Source organism: Charadrius vociferus, unplaced genomic scaffold (assembly GCF_000708025.1).
Source record: "Charadrius vociferus isolate BGI_N301 unplaced genomic scaffold, ASM70802v2 scaffold498, whole genome shotgun sequence".
Lineage (NCBI taxonomy): Eukaryota > Metazoa > Chordata > Aves > Charadriiformes > Charadriidae > Charadrius > Charadrius vociferus.
This window is the reverse complement of record NW_009649588.1, coordinates 824,364-842,850: the sequence shown is the minus strand read 5'-3', so window position 1 is coordinate 842,850 and position 18,487 is coordinate 824,364. Positions and strand designations below refer to the sequence as shown.

General features: G+C 39.6%; 1 protein-coding gene across 1 annotated transcript in view; it reads right to left on the bottom strand.

Annotated features, from left to right (window-relative positions):
* Positions 1-18,047, bottom strand: part of PKD1L2 (polycystic kidney disease 1-like 2) — a 39,909-nt gene extending 21,862 nt beyond the window's left edge. The window contains exons 1-17 of the mRNA XM_009890393.1: positions 17,660-18,047; positions 16,937-17,101; positions 13,552-13,737; positions 12,665-12,775; positions 12,094-12,241; positions 10,187-10,416; positions 9,137-9,541; positions 7,928-8,026; positions 7,147-7,196; positions 5,891-6,008; positions 5,059-5,266; positions 4,211-4,331; positions 3,808-3,949; positions 3,108-3,308; positions 2,748-2,893; positions 2,094-2,288; positions 1,113-1,238 (exon numbers count right to left, since the gene is read on the bottom strand). Of these exons, the coding sequence (XP_009888695.1) occupies positions 1,113-1,238; positions 2,094-2,288; positions 2,748-2,893; positions 3,108-3,308; positions 3,808-3,949; positions 4,211-4,331; positions 5,059-5,266; positions 5,891-6,008; positions 7,147-7,196; positions 7,928-8,026; positions 9,137-9,541; positions 10,187-10,416; positions 12,094-12,241; positions 12,665-12,775; positions 13,552-13,737; positions 16,937-17,101; positions 17,660-18,047 (3,039 nt within the window). The remainder of the gene's footprint in view (positions 1-1,112; positions 1,239-2,093; positions 2,289-2,747; positions 2,894-3,107; positions 3,309-3,807; positions 3,950-4,210; positions 4,332-5,058; positions 5,267-5,890; positions 6,009-7,146; positions 7,197-7,927; positions 8,027-9,136; positions 9,542-10,186; positions 10,417-12,093; positions 12,242-12,664; positions 12,776-13,551; positions 13,738-16,936; positions 17,102-17,659) is intronic.
* Positions 18,048-18,487: the final 440 nt, after the last annotated feature.

Here is an 18,487-nt window from a genome sequence, read left to right as displayed (position 1 = left end):
GTGAAACACTAGGCAAGGATACAGTTTAGATGTACTGTAATGTTGTAAATTTGATTATACTTTGGGTGGTGTGTCCAAAAAAATACCACCGTATTGTCAAGTGCACGTGCATTTCAATCTTAGTTTCCACAAACCCTGTTGGATTAACAGCAAGTAATACCTTTGGCCTTGTGCTGTGCTAAATGCCAAAGGAGAATGAGTTTTATGATTTTTATTTTGTGCCCAGTTGCAGCCAGTGATTGCTTTGTGATTGTGAAAGCACTGGCCCGCTTTTAGCCCAGGGTGGTGAGGGAGCCAAGCAAATTCATTGCAAGCTTGGACATATCCATTCCCACAGTCTGCAAACACTTAGCAGCCTTACTGTCGGGTGAGTGGTGAATCTCAGCTATGTTCTTGTCTTGCCAAAGTTAACCACATACTGCTGAAATGCTCCCAAGCCATTGTCTGGCTGCAACTGTATAATACATCAGAAATCAGGACAGCTCTTTTTATTGCCAGTGTATTTGGGAAACTTCCCCAGTGACAGTTTGTTCTGTCCTCCCATGTGCTCACTCCTTATGCATAAATAGTATCATCTACTAATAATGTCATGTTGCCAGATGAAATTCAAGAAATACTTTTGTGAGGCCCATCTGAACATTTGTGCCCAGTTGCTCTGGGTGCTGTCATGTTCCTGCCTCACTGACAGCTTACCTACGTGCATTTTGTGACAGTGCATGGATCAGGGACTAATGGATCTGGCCAATTCTAGAAAAACCCTCCTGGGCTCTTTTTTTCAGGATGTTAAGGGTGCTTTACAAGATAAAATATACATCCTAACATACCTCTGACTAAAAGTGAAAGTTTCCATCTTAAAGATGTATTATAAAATGTAACTGGTCAGTCATAGCCTGGATTGTAGTGATTGCTAAGACAATGTCTGAGAGTCCAAATTCTCTTACTCTCAACAGCAAAATGCATTCCCTTCTGGTCAAAATACACATGCTGCTACAGTGGAAAAAAATGGGTAAATAACAGATTACTGTAAGGCACCGAAACTCTTCTAAGGTCAGTAGGGTGCAATAGAGTCTATACTGTTAGTGTAAGGAGATATAAGATGAATTGCTTCTTACCTGTGCTGAGACAGACAGCTCTTTGCTCCTGTAAGTGATTTCTTTCAATATTTCTGACATCTTAAGAGCAGTCTGCACTGATGTTACATTAACAGCAGAGAGAGTTGTCAGCATCAGCCCTCGGAGCTTGGAATGAAAAGCGATAATTAGGCAAAGGAATAAGATGCTAATTAGGACTGTGCAAGTAGTGCTGTATATTGACAGCCAGGCTTGCTGTAAATTATGCGGTAGAGTAAGACTCCACAACAAGGATCATTTGAACTGATATTAGGTCTACTGACAAGATGCCACTTGCCTTAGTAACTATATAATCACAAGTTTTATGTTACCTCCTTACGCAGAATTTATACACTTAACATCCATTAACAGCAATGAGAGTTACTTGTGAGAATTTGTACTGATGTATGTGAATTACTGTATAAATGCCACTTCCAGAGAAAGCAGAGCCATGTATGATTGATGTTACTCAAATAATGAATCATAATTGAAGGATACATTGCATTTCTCTAGATCTTTTCATCTGAGGCACTCAAAGCACTGTACAAATATAAGCTTATAACTGAAATATAAGCTGCTAGCTGAAAGGAACAAACTAAAATTACCAGCCGTCTAGTACTTTTGGGGAAAATCAGACAGGGTATTTCTCCCGAAGGAGAGGCCATTTTATTAATATTTAAATTGTTTGTGGAAAATAAGGTTGATGTTAAATTTTAAAAGACCATTCAAATTAGTTTAAGTTAACGCATTAACAATTGAGAATAAATTCTTTTACTGTTGGATGATAAAATGAAGTATTTATGTAGGCAAATAGTGAAAAATAGATGAAACCTGTGCCAAACACTGAGACAGATACTAGAAACTTGAAACCTTCATTGATTTCAAGTGGTGATATATGAGCTTTTTATTACTTAAGAGCTGTCAAAGAATATGAAGAGTCCATTATATTGCATTATGCTGCAAGAACACAAGTGTCTGGCTGACCTCTTTTCGTGTGTCCATCTGTAAAGATATGTTAAAGCTTTCTTCTTGGGTCTCCTGATTAAGGGCTGATATCACTGACTTATACAGCTGGAAAAGGCTCATGCTGTTGTCCCCATCTTTGAGGATGGTGTTTGCCTTCTCAGATACAATAGCCTGCAGGGTGAGGTTCCCATCGATCATATCTGCATGTCCAACCTGATGAAGAAATCAGATATGCTCTTAACGTTGCTAGTGCTGTTATAATTATCTTTGAACAGCTTCCATGATCATCTTATTGACAGCCTAGCTAGAGTGGGACAGAAAACTTTGTGTTCCCTGTTTTCGAAGTTTTATTTTTAACGTCCTGATAAGGATGTCCTTACTGGGGCACTGAGGCAGAAGCAGGAGTTTTCTGGGGCCTACGTAGACTGCTAAATACAACTTATGCTGCCCAATGTCCAAATCTTTTAAGCTTCTATCCTAGAGAAAGGACAGTGGAAGATTCTTTTGACCATCCTGTGTCCACAGACAACAGTGGCTGTTAGATAGGAAAATAGTGATTATGGCACATTCAGAGGGAAGTAATAAGTATAAAATGGGAAGAAGCTCCAAAAGTGAATCGCAGGTTAGGTATCAAGTTGAGAGATCTTGAAATAACATAATTCTTCTGTGTACCTTCACCGAAGCATTCGTTTGAACCGTATCACCATAGTTGTTGCTAACAGTAATTGTCATATGTAAAATGAAATTATTATCCTTTTCTCCAAGTGGAAGATAAACTGGGAAGAGTTCAGGATCCGGGCCACAGTGCAAGAGAGAATCTGAAATAGGAAAGAACGGGTCACCTACCAGACACCACAGACACCTCCTGTTCTCTAAGAACAGGGGACTCTGGGGTGCCCTGTGTGAGCCTGATTGACTCGGTCTGTCTGGGGAGCAGAAGCAGGTTGTGCCTTTGTTCTTGTTAGCAATGGTAACAGTGCTTGCTAGAAACACGGAGAAGCGTTTAGCCAAACAGTTCACCTCAGGACTTACTTGATTTCAGGTAGAAGCAGTATGTGAGCTGCCTGTTATGACTGGATTGGCATGACTCCGCCAAGCAAGGAGCGCTGCAGGAGACTGTGAACGTGGTGAGCACTGATCCCTGCTTGGGAGACACGGCACAACTGGGGATCTCGGGCGGAGGCACGGTGCTGACAAGGTACGTTTCCTCCCCATAGCCACGCTGAGTCATTGCTGGGAGTGGAGAGAGCAGAACGTCAGCAATAATTGTGCCCCGGCGGCACTGATCTTCAGACATTAATCTTACCTACTCTAGCAATGATGCTGTTTGTTTAGGCACCAGAAATATCAGGGTGGGCTTAATCAGAAATTAAATCCTGCTACTGAATAAGCCGTATGAGGAAAAGAACTATTAAAAACATGTTAGTCTTTGCATTATAAAGCAAAGCTGTATTATTTGATCAAGGATTTAGCATAACTTCATTTCCAGATGAGCCTTAACAAAGTTATTAACAGCTGGGAGTAAGATATCTGAATTTGCCTTGCTGTGCAAGAACCCAGAACAAACTTCGCTCATAATTATTTTAAAGAACCCACATACAAAGTAACAGCTCTCAACTTGTGGAATGATTTAACTTACTTGTCAGCAAGGCTATGTGTGTGTAACGTCAGTGTGATGTCATGATGGCAGAAACCATCTCAAAGGAGTCTGAAAAACCGTGCTTGCCCCTACCTGTTACTTTAATCTGAAAAGCTTCTCCCTGTGTCTGCAAGAAGGAGCTGTTCATTTTCAACACGGATGTGTTGCTTTGAAGCAAATTCAAAGAGTTCTGCCGGAAACCAGTCAGGCCACAGGCTAGAGGGAGGGGTGTAGACTGGAAAATCAGACAGAAAAGAAAACGTGACAGTAGAGGCTCTTTGCTGTGATCTCTGTTGTGATACATCAGGAGCAGGGTGGTAATTTGGTGCCCTTCATTATAACCCCTACCAAACCTGTCGCCCCCTTGTCTTGGTCTTCACTGTTGTTTCCAAAGCATCCATTTGACAAAGTGTCACTCTGAGGCCACATGGCATTCCCTCAGCATGGATGTTTATTTTTGTGTGTGCAGTATTTCTGAGAACTCTGATGCTCTCACCTTGGTTTGGAATGTGTTATCTAAATACCAGTTATAATATATGGCCTGGGAGTCCTTCTGTCCAGAGACACTCAAAATGACTTCATCACTAACATTCACTGGCTTGCAGTTTGCCTCACACCTGTAAGGAATTAAGATGGTAGTTACCAGTAGTAACCACATGAGATATCCTAGTCCTATTTGTTGATTGTTTTACTCATTTGATGAAAATCTGCAAAATCCCTGCAATATGAGACAGGTGACGCATGACTCACAAATAGCTAAATGCTTAATTTTAAAGCAAGAGATTTAGGAACCTTGATCTCCACTTTCAACATGACTGAGGCCTAGATCCCACAAACTATTTACGTTGCAAAACTGATTCAGGCTCTCAGATGAAGCCTGGCTCTATTTAATCTCATGAAATGATTATATTAACAGATCATTGAAATGCCACTGTTCTTTAATAAGGGACTAGATTCTCGAAGAACAGATTCTTTAAAGCAGTAATGTGTATCTGGGCACCTAATAGGAATTTCAGACATATCTTATGGCTTTTATTCCCATTGTTTCAATGAGGTTTGCTTATGGAAATCTCCAACATTGAAAGGATGTAGTGGGGTCAAAAAACCAAAATGGTTTTGGGAAGAATGTTATGCAGTTTATAAGAGGATTGTGTTCAGAAATGTGGACTGGAAAATGCAGCAAGACCCATTTTGTCTGTAATTCCTATGATGGTAAAGTATAAATAGATTTACAACAGTAAGTACTTTATCACTTAATTGTCATTATTATTGAAAACTGTGGCCTTGCACTATATTTGTGTACTAATCATATTAACCAGTGAATACTATGGTTTAAAAACAGACCTGATTTCTAGTTGCAGTTCTTGTTTTGCAGTGACATAGAGACATTGCTCGTCTTGCCTCTCTTCATCATCGTGGGTTTGGACTGTAACCCTGACAGTCACTGCTGACTTTGGAGGAGGAAGGCAGGAAGGTGGGATTTGCACCTCAGTTTGGTTGGTTGGGATTATCTGTTGCTGCACACATTCATTCCACTCAGGCCAGCAAGCTCCTGCAAAACATTTCCTTTATAATTAGAATTGTCATCATCATATCCTGTGTCTCTTATAAAGGACTTTCCTGCCATAAGTTTCAAAGAGCTTTACAGAGGAAACAAGTTTCCTGAACCCTATTTAAAAAGTGGGTACTCAGAGTACAGACTCTTCAAAGTAATGTATTAGGCCAGGGATAAATATGGGGACAGAACACAGATGTCCTGAATCTCAATCCAGTTTTCAGCCATAAATGTTTTTGCATCATATTTGATGCTAATTATTGCTGTTTTATTGAGGCACATGTGCCTGCAAATGCCTGACTATGTAAGTCACTTGGGATTAGTTCTCACTATGAGAGTGAGAGCTTAAGATGGGCAGATCTTGAAAAATTGAAACCTAGGAGTAGCCACCTTTGGGACAAGACAAAAACTGAGTACTATGCCATATTATATACCATAATTAGTTCAGTGTTAAAACCATGGTAAGGTAGAAGGACATTCTTTGAGTACAGTGAGTGGCAAACTTTAAAGCCATAAAGTAAACCATCCTTTAGGCAGATTTTCATCACTTGATCTGACATGACAGTGAGTTTGTTACTTGTCAAATAGAAGTTGGTGGAAAAGTTTAGGAGATGCACATACCACAGGACCAGAGAAAACTGGAATTATTGTTGTTGTCTGGCCAGCCAAGCGTAACAGTTGTGAAAGGGTCCACATGGCGACTCGGTTTAATATATATTTTGTTTTTTCTTTTGTGATCCTAAATAATAAGTAAGTGTATCAGTTAGGACAGAAGCATGTATAAACACATATGTATTTTGCTTCTTTATAATGAAAAAGGTCTGAGAGTTTAGACCCCAAATCACTGTAAACAGATCTATAGTTTAAATGGTCTTTCCCCGATCAGTGGTGGTATGGAAATTGAAGCTATGGTAATAGAAAAAGATGGCACAGAGAAATTATGTGGCAAAATACTCCCAAACTCCTAAGTGGCTTAGGAACCCAGCTCCCATTTTCAAAACTAATGCAGATACTTAGGAAACTAATTCCCATTAATTTTCCACTTCTGGACCAAGACTTTTAACCCGTGGACAATCATTTGTCTTCTAGTACATCTTCTAGCACATTCCTTTTTTATCTGAATTGGATGCGTTACAGATGTAGATAAAGAGGATGTAGCTGAATATGTCTTTCTGTGCAACAAACTGTGATAAACTTAGTTTTGAATTAGATTTATTTTCCTCTGATGCACTATATTCTTACAGGCAATCTGTAAAGCATGATGCTTCTTGTGAAACAGCACGTCTCCTATAGCAGACACCTGCCTGCTAGTGTTATAGTCAAAAACTAGTCCTTTAAGATAACAACAATATATTATATCTGGCAATTTTATTATTTAAATTTGTGCAACTGCTAGCAATTGGTGTATCATTTGTTTCTCAGTTTGCCATAAACTGGAAATTTCTTCTTTGCAAAGTGACTTAAACATTCCAATACAGAAGCAGGAAACACTTAGAAATGATATAAAAATATATTAAACCCTGCTTGAAGTATAGCCCCTCAAAGAGAGGTTTCCATTAGTCAAGTAGATAATTTAGAAATTCATCTAAGCACATGTCAACTTCCAAAACTGAATCATTGTGAAAAGTTCATTTTTTCTAATCTTGTAATTGTTACTTGCAGGCTTTTATGAACTGTAGATTGAATGTCTATAATCACATTTGTCTCAGAGACTTTTGGTGTAGATTTTATGTTAAACCCTATATGTCACAGAAAATCTAGTCCTTAATCTAGTATGCTGCAAATACTTCTTTTCAATATCTTATACAGCACTTTTACTGGTAAGAAAAAATTCTAAGCATTTCAATTTTAAAGAAAGATCCTTAAATAATACTTACATTTGTCTTTTGGGTATTTGCTTTGGAGCTACCTTCTTCCTTAGCAGAATCTGCTTAATACAAACAAGAGCAGAATAGTCTAGTGCACCTGTAAAGCCTTCAGACATCCTCAGAGAATATGATTTAAATACACAGAATTTGACTACTGACAGCCTGAAAGATAGGGCTATAAGAATCCCACTCTAGAGCTGTGATAAACAGTCTATTTACAATAGGTAAAATTGTAACAACAAGCTGATCACATACTATAAAGAAGATGATCCTGATTCTTCAAACATACTGGTGTAAATCAGAATTAATTCACAGAAGTTGACGGAGTTTCATTGATGTACAGAGAAAAACTGAGGGAAAGCACTGGAATAATCTCAATAGGATTAGTACTGAAGTCAGTTGATTCCCGGTATAAGCTGCTTTTGTAAATGCAAGGATGAGCTATCTAGAAGCATTTACTGACAACAATTTGTGAGACTGCTGTGATGCAAATATTTCCTGGTTTCAGAGCTGTGTCCCGAACCATAAACTTCACCAATTATTCCTAGGACAAGTAGCAAAGGTGCAATATGCAACATATACAGAGTGATGCTAATTTATGACTACTTAGGGAAGTAGTCATAAAGCCAGGGAATCTGCCTTCATCAGGAAGAAGCCTCTACAAGTTTTCAGCACTGTTGCTGGAAGGAAAGCAATTACTAGATGCAAACCATAAACACTCCGTGAAATGCTCTGATTGCAAAAAGACACTTACGTGGCAAAACCAGCACTGTCAGATTAATGCAATTACCTTCTTTATGAGAAGTGTTTGCCAACACAGTGATGAACCCAAGATCCAGACTCATGTTTGAAAAGGCATTCATGGCCACCACTCTCACAAGGAAAGTACCTAGAGAAGACGAATGGCCAGTTAAGAATGGCAGTGAGACCTGTCCATCATGTTTGGGATTATAAAATCCAATTCGTAAAGAAAATCCTATTCTTTTCTGTTAAGAGCTTTGGGGCTTTTCTGAGAAGTTTCCACTGCTGAAAGGCTTTCCAAGGAATGTTCTTCCCCTTTATCTCAGTTTTTTAATTACTCAGGTGCCTTTGTCCTAGCACTTGCAATGCTATTCTTTGTCAGCTGGCTATGATATTACCACACAGGAAACAAGACGTGTGCTAATACTGGCGTCCAAATGAGTTTAGGCATCTTGAGAGACCAGCTGTCTTGTTTGAAAATTTCTGCCTGAAGGGAAGGGATGTTCAAATGGGTATAGGGAGACCCAATAAAACTTTTAATATTGAATAATTTTAAAACACAAAATGAAATCATAATTAGCTTCCAGCATTCCAGCTTTGGCATGGGATTTGAATAGTTCATTAGACGAGGAAACATTTTTATCTTGTGCCACTGAATTAACTCTTAAGGACAATCTCCCTAATGCTGCATTTTAAAGGCTTTGATTGCTTAATAACGGAAAGAAAAAATTACTAAAAAGCTTATACAAAGTAAGTCCAAGAAAAAATACGTCTTGGAGACTGACGCACAGAAAAGTTCCCCTTTTCTTTGTCATCTCTACTGAGAACTCCTCAAGCTATTAATTACTGCAGTGTAAAATTCAAAGGAGCGTAAACTTGAAAAGTTACACATATGAACAAACAGGAGGAAAACGCTTTGTGATTCAGGAAAATGTCATCATTTGTACTTGAATCAGACCGTGTCATGAAAAAATAAACCCTGGTTCACTATGTCTTTTTTATTGCAAAAATCAGGTGAAGCTTTGCTTTCAGTCTCTGTATGGAGAACCCATTTGCCAGTTTCAGTATTTTTAGCTCACAAGTCAATAAGACCATGCAGTTCATACTGTTCTACAGGCCAAGTTTTAGCAGCCAGAAAAGCTATCAAATTCAGCTGTACATTATTGTCCCCTACCCCAGGGTGCTGTGACTGTTTATGTGAACTCCTCTACCCAGTTGTGAGTGTCTTAGAAATACAGAAGATGTCAGCATGCTGTACCTTCAGAGCGCATGGGAACGATATACGTTTGAGGTTCCCCATGAGGGCCGTCATCTTTGTGAGAGTGCATTTCATTAGATCCAATCACCTCAAACTTCAGCTTATCTGGGGCACCATGAGACACAGAGACATTTATCTCCAAATTCTCCCCCAGCTGCAGAGCATGAGAAGCTAATGCAGCCCGAAGACCAGATACCGGCTCAATTAAGTGAACAGCAATGCGGTCAGAGATCTCCGATGCGGTTGTGTTGCTGGATGCTCGGATTTCCAGTTGATGTATCCCTGGGCCTAGCAGCTCTTGAGAGGCACTGTCAAGTGTCAGATTGTGAGAGACCATTCCTTCCTTTACACAGGATTCAGCGAGTGTCATGTTATCTGCTAATATCATGTAGGTCACTCCATTGCCTGCAAAAAGACAGTTCAGAATTTCTCAGAGCTTGCGTAATAGGCCGTCCAATTCTAGCTGTTTTTTGTGCAGCATTCAGGTATTTATAAAGGAGTCATTAAGAACACTGTGGCAATGCAGGATTTTGTGCCCCTCTAGGCTCCCTATGGAAGTCTATCACGTGTGTTTTCCACTGGGAGTGTTAGGGCAGTCAAGAGAATTCAAATATACACTACTGAATTTTATTTTTTAAGCATATATGTGCATGCTAGGAATTTGAAGTGAGAACAAAATATATATATAAAAAAATGACACGAAATCTTCTTACCCTCAATCAGAGAAGTGTTTCTGTGGATTCTTAACTTCAATTATGGATATATTCCTACTGGATTCATGTAGATTCATGTGACTAAACTTATGCCCATGCTTTGTCAGCTTTGTGTAGAGGGAAAAAGGGTTTATACTTATGTTTGAGGTGTTGTAATAGCTCTGGGAAATAACCCCTCCAATGGACCTGAGAGCATTCAGTTGCAAAATGAAACAATTAGAGGGAAAGCATTCATTAAAAAGAAGTATTGTTTTGCATAATGAAAATCCTACTTCTGTCCCATGGGTAGCATAGTATTTAGCCTGCCGTTTAAATCATGCAGAGTAATTAGCCTCACCTCCATTGAGTTCAACTTGAATCCACAGCAACTCCCCATACAGTGTACGGCAGAGAGAGCTGTTCCCAGATTCATACTGGCTATAGCACCCAGTAATGCTTAGCTGATCCATCTTATCTTCAACAGTCACCCGCTTCTGTGCCATCACATGCCATTCGCTGGTGGTGCATTCCACAAAAACAATAAATTCTCCAGGAGATAAATATCTATACGTGACATTGCTGACCGGTCTAGAATAGAAAGAGAACAGCTGCTTGTTGTGGAAGACTGTCCTGGGAAGTTCTTAGCCTTGCATGATAACAGTGGTCACAGTTCCCAAATTTCTGACCTGACTGAGCTCTCCTGCAATCACTGTAATCCCTCATTTATTTACATAGAATTTTTAGGGTTGAAGATTGTTCTTTTGTTGCATTAAGGATGTATATCAGGGTCATCATTCTCAAAGCGTATTTATAAGGATGGATAAATTTTGCTGTAAAGTAGGTAGATCATAGTGCAATAACACGTGGCATTAGATTTGGTCTGTGTATTGTTGGCTTTGAGCGTAGACATGTGACTATGCACATGTAACGGTGCCCTTAATTTCTCTAGTCTTTTATTCCCAATTCCCCTCTCAGATATATCCGTGGAAGCTATGCTGCTCAGCATTTTGTCAGAGCACTCCCTTGCTTGCTCTTTTTTTTTTTTTTATGTACGTGCAGCTCCTTTTATACTTGCCCTTGCTGGCAAAAATGTCTCTTCCCTCCTGGGTCTGGTGCAGCTCCAGTCGTGATAGCAGTAAGACATGAATGGATATAAAGTAGTTTGTGGTAGCTGCTATTATTACTAACAAGCATAGAGACATGGTGAAAAGAAGCTAAGGATATCTTTCTTGAATGGCATACACCGTGGAAGGCAAATAAGTAATATTCCTGATGCTATTCTCTCTGAACTATTTATATTCTTGTCATGATACCTCCTAGTAAATGCAAACAAAGATCAGGACATATCATTCTTGATATTTTTCGTTAGCTGTTTTAATGAAGAAAAAGATTTCTTTCTAACTGGACTTAAAAAAATGCCAATGACAAGACCAGACCAGAAAAGGCAATCCCTGTAAGAGTGGGTATCAAACTGGACACGAAAAACAGATGAGCATGACTGCAAGCCACTTAGTTAAAGGGCATCTTATAAAAACAACCAGCCTCTGCTTACAGCGAGCAAATATATTTCACCTTAAGGTTCACTATCAAAGTTTTTTTTTCAAGTTCTTTAGAGCTACAGGCCCGTGTCTGTAGCTCTGAAAGAATGTTTACTATTCCTAGTATGTTACTACTTTTTGGGTTTTATTCTTGTACTCTCATTTTTCTAGTTCATAGAAAAATAAGTTAATTAGTTGAGTCAAGTAGGATTGCATTAGTAGACAAACAAATTTCTAGAGCCATTCTCTGTCATTCCTAGCACTAGGACAAAATCTGATTTTTAAATCTAGCAGAAAAAAATGTTTGATCCTTTAAAGACACAATTTTTATGCAACGAAAATAAACAAAAAACTCCAGAATGCCATTGTATTATTTTAAATGTTACAAAAAAATACTCTTTAAACTTAAGAAAATAATGCTTGCCTGTTTCTTTGGCAATTGCTGACATGTTTTCAGTAATTTTGTGTGCTTAGGATCTGAAATAAACTCCCTTAGTAAGAAATAGGAATCATATTAAGCAGAAGAAAGATTGTGGTTGGCAACTTGACAAAAAATTTTCTATTCATTTCAGAACAAGTTTCTGCAGAATCCAAGTGTCTTGTATGTATGGTCTATTATTAATCTAGTTAATTTTTAACATCTCATTTAAGAGACTTGAAGCATTCAATAAAAAGCAAGCAATGAAATTTACTGGTTGTCTGATGATACATGAAGGATATATCTTACGTTAGAGGGTAGTAAGGGTCGATAGTGTGGCCATCTCCAGTGCTAATGATACAGGAAAGGTTGCCAGAGTATGGAGAGAGCAGCCAGTTCAAACCGACCGTGATATTTTCAAAGACAAAGCATGTATCTGTTACAACCAGCTGCAGACCTGTAAAACATAATGACAGAATTCAATGCCATTGTTTGTCTACATTTCTTACATAATTCAATTAATTTTCATGTATTGAGAGCAGGCCTTCTCCAAAACTGAGTTGATTCTGCTGCTAATTTGAGTGCATTAGCGGTGTGACAGGGAGCTGATTCTTTTCCGTACCTACTGGTCAAGATTCTTGTGGGAACATAATTTCATTTAAGTGTGCTTTATGTGTTTGAATTTCCTGGCTTTGTATACTATCGAAAACCCTCGGGTAGGACAGGGAAGCAACATTTTCATGCCTATTTTTAGTGGTCACCACTCTTCAAGTTCTTCCCCGAGGATGGAGCAGTGATTTTTAAGATAAATATCAATGGTCACAGTTTTACAGCAAAGAGCAGAACAGGCTTTTGGTGTTGACAGCCCCCTCCCACTTACCTTCCTTGCAGTGGTATTGAATGGACAAATAGCTTCCAGAAGCTGGACAAGGATCTCCAAAGAAAAAGCCATCTGCTGCCACCTGGCAGGCCTGAAGACCATGACATTGGCCTAGAAAGAAGGACCGTTTTTATATCAACTAGTGGGTTTTGTCTTTGACTGTCATAACAGCTCAGATGGGAGATGATAACAGAAACAAAAAGAGGAGGGGGAGCAATATCGTGTCACCGATTTCTAGACAAACTGCCACATCACTTTGACTTTGGTGTGTTGCTTATTGCCTGGTATTTCTTAGCACCATTCCACTTGATTGGAATAAAGCTGAATTAGAGAAGGTAAAAAAATAAGTTAGTTTTGTTTAATTTTGGCTGGAAGCCCAAAGAATCACCGTAGGGACAGGCCATAGTCACTGTTTAGTCTGGCAAGCCGCGAGCCCTGTAGCTCCAGCAGGATGAGTGTTCGACACATGGCAGGCAGCAGCAGATCCCTCCTGCCCTCCCGTCCCCATGGGTGCCAGCCTTTTCACCCCTCCTGGTTCGGAGTTAGGTTTGTATGCATGTGTTCTCTTCCATCTCTGTCAAACCTAGGGTCTCCCATTGAGTTCATCAAGGAATCGGTGTGCCCACATATTTCCTTCACACAGTCAGAGGAACTCTAGTTCTCCATTTGCTCCCCCTCTCCTCTGAATCTTTGCTCCTCGCAAAATCTCTCCTTTCCATCCAGCCTCCCGTGGCAACCTCCTCCATGTCAGTAGTTCTCTGTGAATCCCTTCATTTTAGGAATAATCCACTTTCCTATTCACTAACTCTACTGAAATACAAGATAAAGTAGTTTAGGGACCAGGCATGTTCTCTATGCTTCTAACAAGCAATGCTATAAGATACTACCTGCTACTTCGTCTTTGACACTGATCCAGCTACAGTCTTCATCTGTATCATACTGGAGAGGAGTCTCCGATACACAGTAGTGAGGGGTCTTCCGTCCATAGAAGCTCTCTCCAATTTGAATAACTTCTCCTGATCCACACTGTACAGTGGCATTGTAATTATCACAAGCAATGCTCTGGCCAAATTCTAATAGGAGAAAAAAAGTCAGAGGTAACTTTTTGAATTTCTGAAAAATCCTGCTACAATTCTCCTGTGTATCCCTTTTTTTTTTTTTGTGGTTTCTCTTTCTTCCCGCTTCTCCCTTTTAAGCTAAAGAATTAAGAAAGTGGGGAAAAAAGAACAAAGCCTAAAATATTTTTCATTTTGTTAAATCCAAAGTAATAGATTTATGTTTTTACTGCCTTAAACAAAAAATTGAGAACATTGAGAATATTTTAATTTTAAAAACCCCATATTTTTGTGGAAAACACAGCATTTGCTTGACCTGCAGTACTGCAAGGTTTAAAGTTACTCCTTACTTCCAAAAGAGCCTTGTGGCAGTGTGTGATTTACATGATATTCAGGTAATTGCTCTGGAGAATAGTTTGCATATTAAGTATGGGACCTGATCCCATTTCTGCTACAGAGACACCTTTGTTCCTGCGTGACATTTGACTGTGCAGGACTGCTCAAAAGAGTAAGGTCACATCTTTAAATTCGTACACCTCATTCTTTGATTAATCTGGGACAGTTAATTATCTTTCAGAATTCTTAGTATCCTTTAGTAATCAGGATACTTAATACCCTGAAAAGGAGGATGCGAAAGACTGCTCTCATATGGGAGTGTTGCAAAAGAATGTTTTTGTTTCAGCTGTCCCGGGTTCAAATACATTGTCCTCCAGTTGCTGTTTCCATCATTGCCCTTAAGTACCTTGATTAACAGTGCCAATGTGTTCACACTGCAGTAATTGTGTGCTATTGTTATTTAAAGGCTAAATCTAAGCCTGGCTGTAACTATAGCAACATGATCAGTTTACAGATTAGAGCTCTCTAAATAAGCTTGAAAAATAATTTGCTGTTAAATTCTAATACGGACTATCATCTCGTGCATTTCTTTATTCTTTACTTTGTATAGACAGTTCCCATAGTATTTGCTGTCTCAGCAACTTTTACATGGAAAAATGTGCAGAACTTGGCTTGTGTTCCTGTGTACAAACCCTGGTTCAATACATATAGTTTTACTGCAACAAATTGCTAACCCACAGAGCACCAAATGGTAGGATAGAAATAATAAGAAATAATAAGAAGGAAGTTTTTACTTGCGTTGAGGAACACAAATAATGCTAGGATAGATGGCCAAGAAAGGATGAAGGCAGAACATTGCCTGGTGAGTTGTTTGTACACATATAGCTATCTCAGATGATCAAGTAGACAAATTATCAGTATTCAGAGATATTAAATTCAAATAGTGGTACCATTTGCAGTTACCTATGCATTTCATTTGAAGTTTCAAACTCGTTGTTAATGTGAACCAAGCCTCAGAGTAGCTGTGCGTGAAAGTGTAACTACACCTGTTCTACACAGACAAACTGAAGCACTGTCAGGTTGCGGGAACTTCCAAACATTCAACACCCAGAGAAACAAACGAAAATATTGTCCCTGTTTCTTTGGAATATTGGATCTAATCGCTTGCATACCAAGCTGGTAATAGAGGAGTCTACTCTGTTATTGAAATATGCGTGTGTATTAATGGACATGGGCTGTAGACAGTGAAAACAAGGCTATAATTGCCTCAATCTGTTCTCACTTTCCTGGGTAATGGAATGATGGATGTAGTGTAGAACGTGGTTGCTCAATAATGCAAACACTCTTTGAATTTAATGGGCTTTAAGTTAGATCCTATGGTAACAGGTGATAGCTTCCTTACAAACAGACAGTTGTCTACCATGGTTGTAATGGAAAAATAATTTTAGTCTAGTTTTGCAAGCAAAATAAGCTTAAGGGATTGTGCCATCTGCCAACATCATATCCCCCAATCATTGTTAATGTTAGTTATCTTCAGCCAAATTTGATGTATAGATATAAACCTCAAAACACCCTAAAAATTCATGAAAATTAATAGCTAGGTAGACGAGAAAGAGCTACATCAGTGCCTGTATTTGGAATAGGGATTATAACCCAACATTTATCTGTTCCACGATGTGGGATTCAGCTGTTGAGCAGGTACCACTGGAGCTCTGGAGCAGCTGCAGAATTGCAGGCGAGGGAGCTGGGGGAGGGAAAAGTATTTGCAGAGGTGGGATGTGCTGGGGATATGGGAGTGAACTGGGAGTGCTGAGGAGGAGGGGGGGGGATGTGGAACAGAAAATCAAGGACAGGAAACAAAACTTTATTAGTTTTGCTGATTGTGGAACGACTTGTTAATTATGTCAGAAGTAGTACAGTACTGGACCAGAGCAGTAGCAATTCTAGGGCTTGTGATAACCTGTACTTGCATACTGGATTCGAAGATCTTTTATATTAGTGAGCCTACAGCCAGACTGTCCTTCCAGTGCTTATGACCTTAGTTCTAGTTACAGTTTAAAATGCTTGGCTTACGTGCAAAGTGCGAGGAACACTAATTCCCCTCATATCTATATGTTGAATGGAACAATATTGTCAGCATTCCTTTCCAGGACTGTTTGTTCTAAGTCACGATTTAAGGGACACCATGTCTGTAGATTTTCTGTCTGAGCACTGAAATGCCACCAGGAAGGACAGGTTCCTGTCTTCTTCCTTATCCTGGGGAAGGCCCCGAATTTCACCTCATGGAAGGGTCTGAGAAGAAACAAGAAACACTTGCTCTCACTTTTGCTTACTCTAGTCTGCTAGGAGTGGTGTCTCTGGAAGCCTGACTGTATTTTTGCTTCAGTTACAAATGACAATTATTTCGGCACATATTTATGATTAAGAGTATGTTTACAGGGCATTCATACAGGTCCCACCTAGCTCAGGTACTATGGTGTTTTGGGAGTTTATTCTTGCAACCATGCTATTATGCACTGCTCAATTGGCTTTAAGCTAGCTAGCTTATGTCTGCTGTAGACATGGACTGCGACACATTTAGATTCACTCTTAGATCCAGTTCTATTTTACTAGCCCTTTATTGGAAACCTGGACCTTAATGGCTAGTTGCTGAGTCCCTACATCTCCCAGTGATCCCAGGGTTCTTTCTTTCCTTGGATCAGATCTTATATCAGCACACTGGAAAAAGAGCACCTGCTAGGGTTATATGGCTTTTTGCTTGTTCACTTTTAATAAGCTTTATTAAGTTATCGCTCAGCCACTTTGAAAGCAACAAGGCAATTTAGGCACAGTTGTGAACATGGCATGCTCACTTCTCAGTTCCAGCTGTTATGTATCTTACCAAACTCGCAAATGAAGTCGAATTCCTGGCTGCAATTTTCAGTCACACCCCACTGATAGTTGGCATTCTTCAGTATGTATCCGCATGTGGATGAGAAGGGAGGTGGCTGATCATTGTACCAGTTACTGTAGTTTATATTTGAAGTGTCCAGCCAAATCATTGACCCTGTGAACAAAGTAATCGTGTCCCAAATATTTATTTTCCACCATAACGCAGTTACAGATTCAGACCCTGCAGAGCAGGACTGCAGCCCTGCTCCTACTGAAGAAGAGGTGGTTTTGTCTGCATAGGGATCTCCAATTACATTTCATATTTAACCTGATATAACCACTAAAAGAGACACCGCCACTTCCCCTTGTGCTCCCACCCTCAAGATTCCACCATTTCCCTTGCATCAGATCTTGCTCCTAATGGGATGAATTGGCTTGGCTTGTTCTTCCACTGGAGACCTAACCCAGCACATTTTTTTCACTGGGTCAGCAAGCTGATCTAATTCACCATGTGCTCACACAACCACAAGATCCAATGGAAAGGGTGACAACATGCAACTGGGAAGTGAAGCAGGCAATTAAAACATCTTAATATAAATCTGAAGTTACAGCAACAAAAGACAGTGGCTTCTCAGCAATGTCTACAGAGGGACTAATTGCATTTGTTATCATGTTAAGTAAGCATCATGGGCTGATACAGTTTTAAAGAAGACGTGATTTCAAAACCACCTACCGTCAGTAGTTTCATTCAGCAAGGAGTTTGAGATCAGTCCTATCCACCATTCCTGATCCTCTGCAATATGTTTTTGCAAGAACTCTTGAGTTTCCTCATTTTCAATAAAGACAAGGTGCCCTCCTCCTCTCTCACACCAGCTCTGGGCACTTGTGAAGGTACGCTGGAGTCTAACAAACTCATAGCATGAATGGTTGAAAGCTAGCTGGTACTTTGAGCAAGGGATTCCTTCATCAACGATTGCCTCCTCCACAGCCAAACATACAGCAAGAGAAATTAGAACTGCGATCCCAAGCCACATTCTCAGCTCAGTGCCCTGTGTGGCACTCGTCTTGCTTTTCACATCACCGCTCCTTTTGCTGCCTTCTTCAAAAGCTTGAGATGTCATCCTTATCATGTCATCAGCATTCCTCTTTCCTCTTTGCTGCTTGCAACAACAGCAGCAATAGAACATGAAACAGATTGCTTCTAATATATAACGGTGATTGCGTCTGAGGATACACACAACAAGTGTTGATGCTAAGTCACTGCAATGGCCATTGTGAGGCCTATTGTATAAATGTCTCATTCCATGTGAAGTTAGTTTGAAGAGAAGACATCAGAGTATTGCTTTTCTCATGAGCAGAGGAGATAAAGTTGATATATGCTGCTGTTGGACACATGGGAAAGTGAGATAAAGCTCCTACATCAAAGGCAGCATTGTGTGAACATTTAAGCTGGAGGTCTTTACAACAATAGCAAAGAGATACAATGTAAGAATGAGAGGAGAATGAGGAAAATGAGAAATACAAGGATTTATGAGATGGGAAAACACACAGTGCTCCTCTT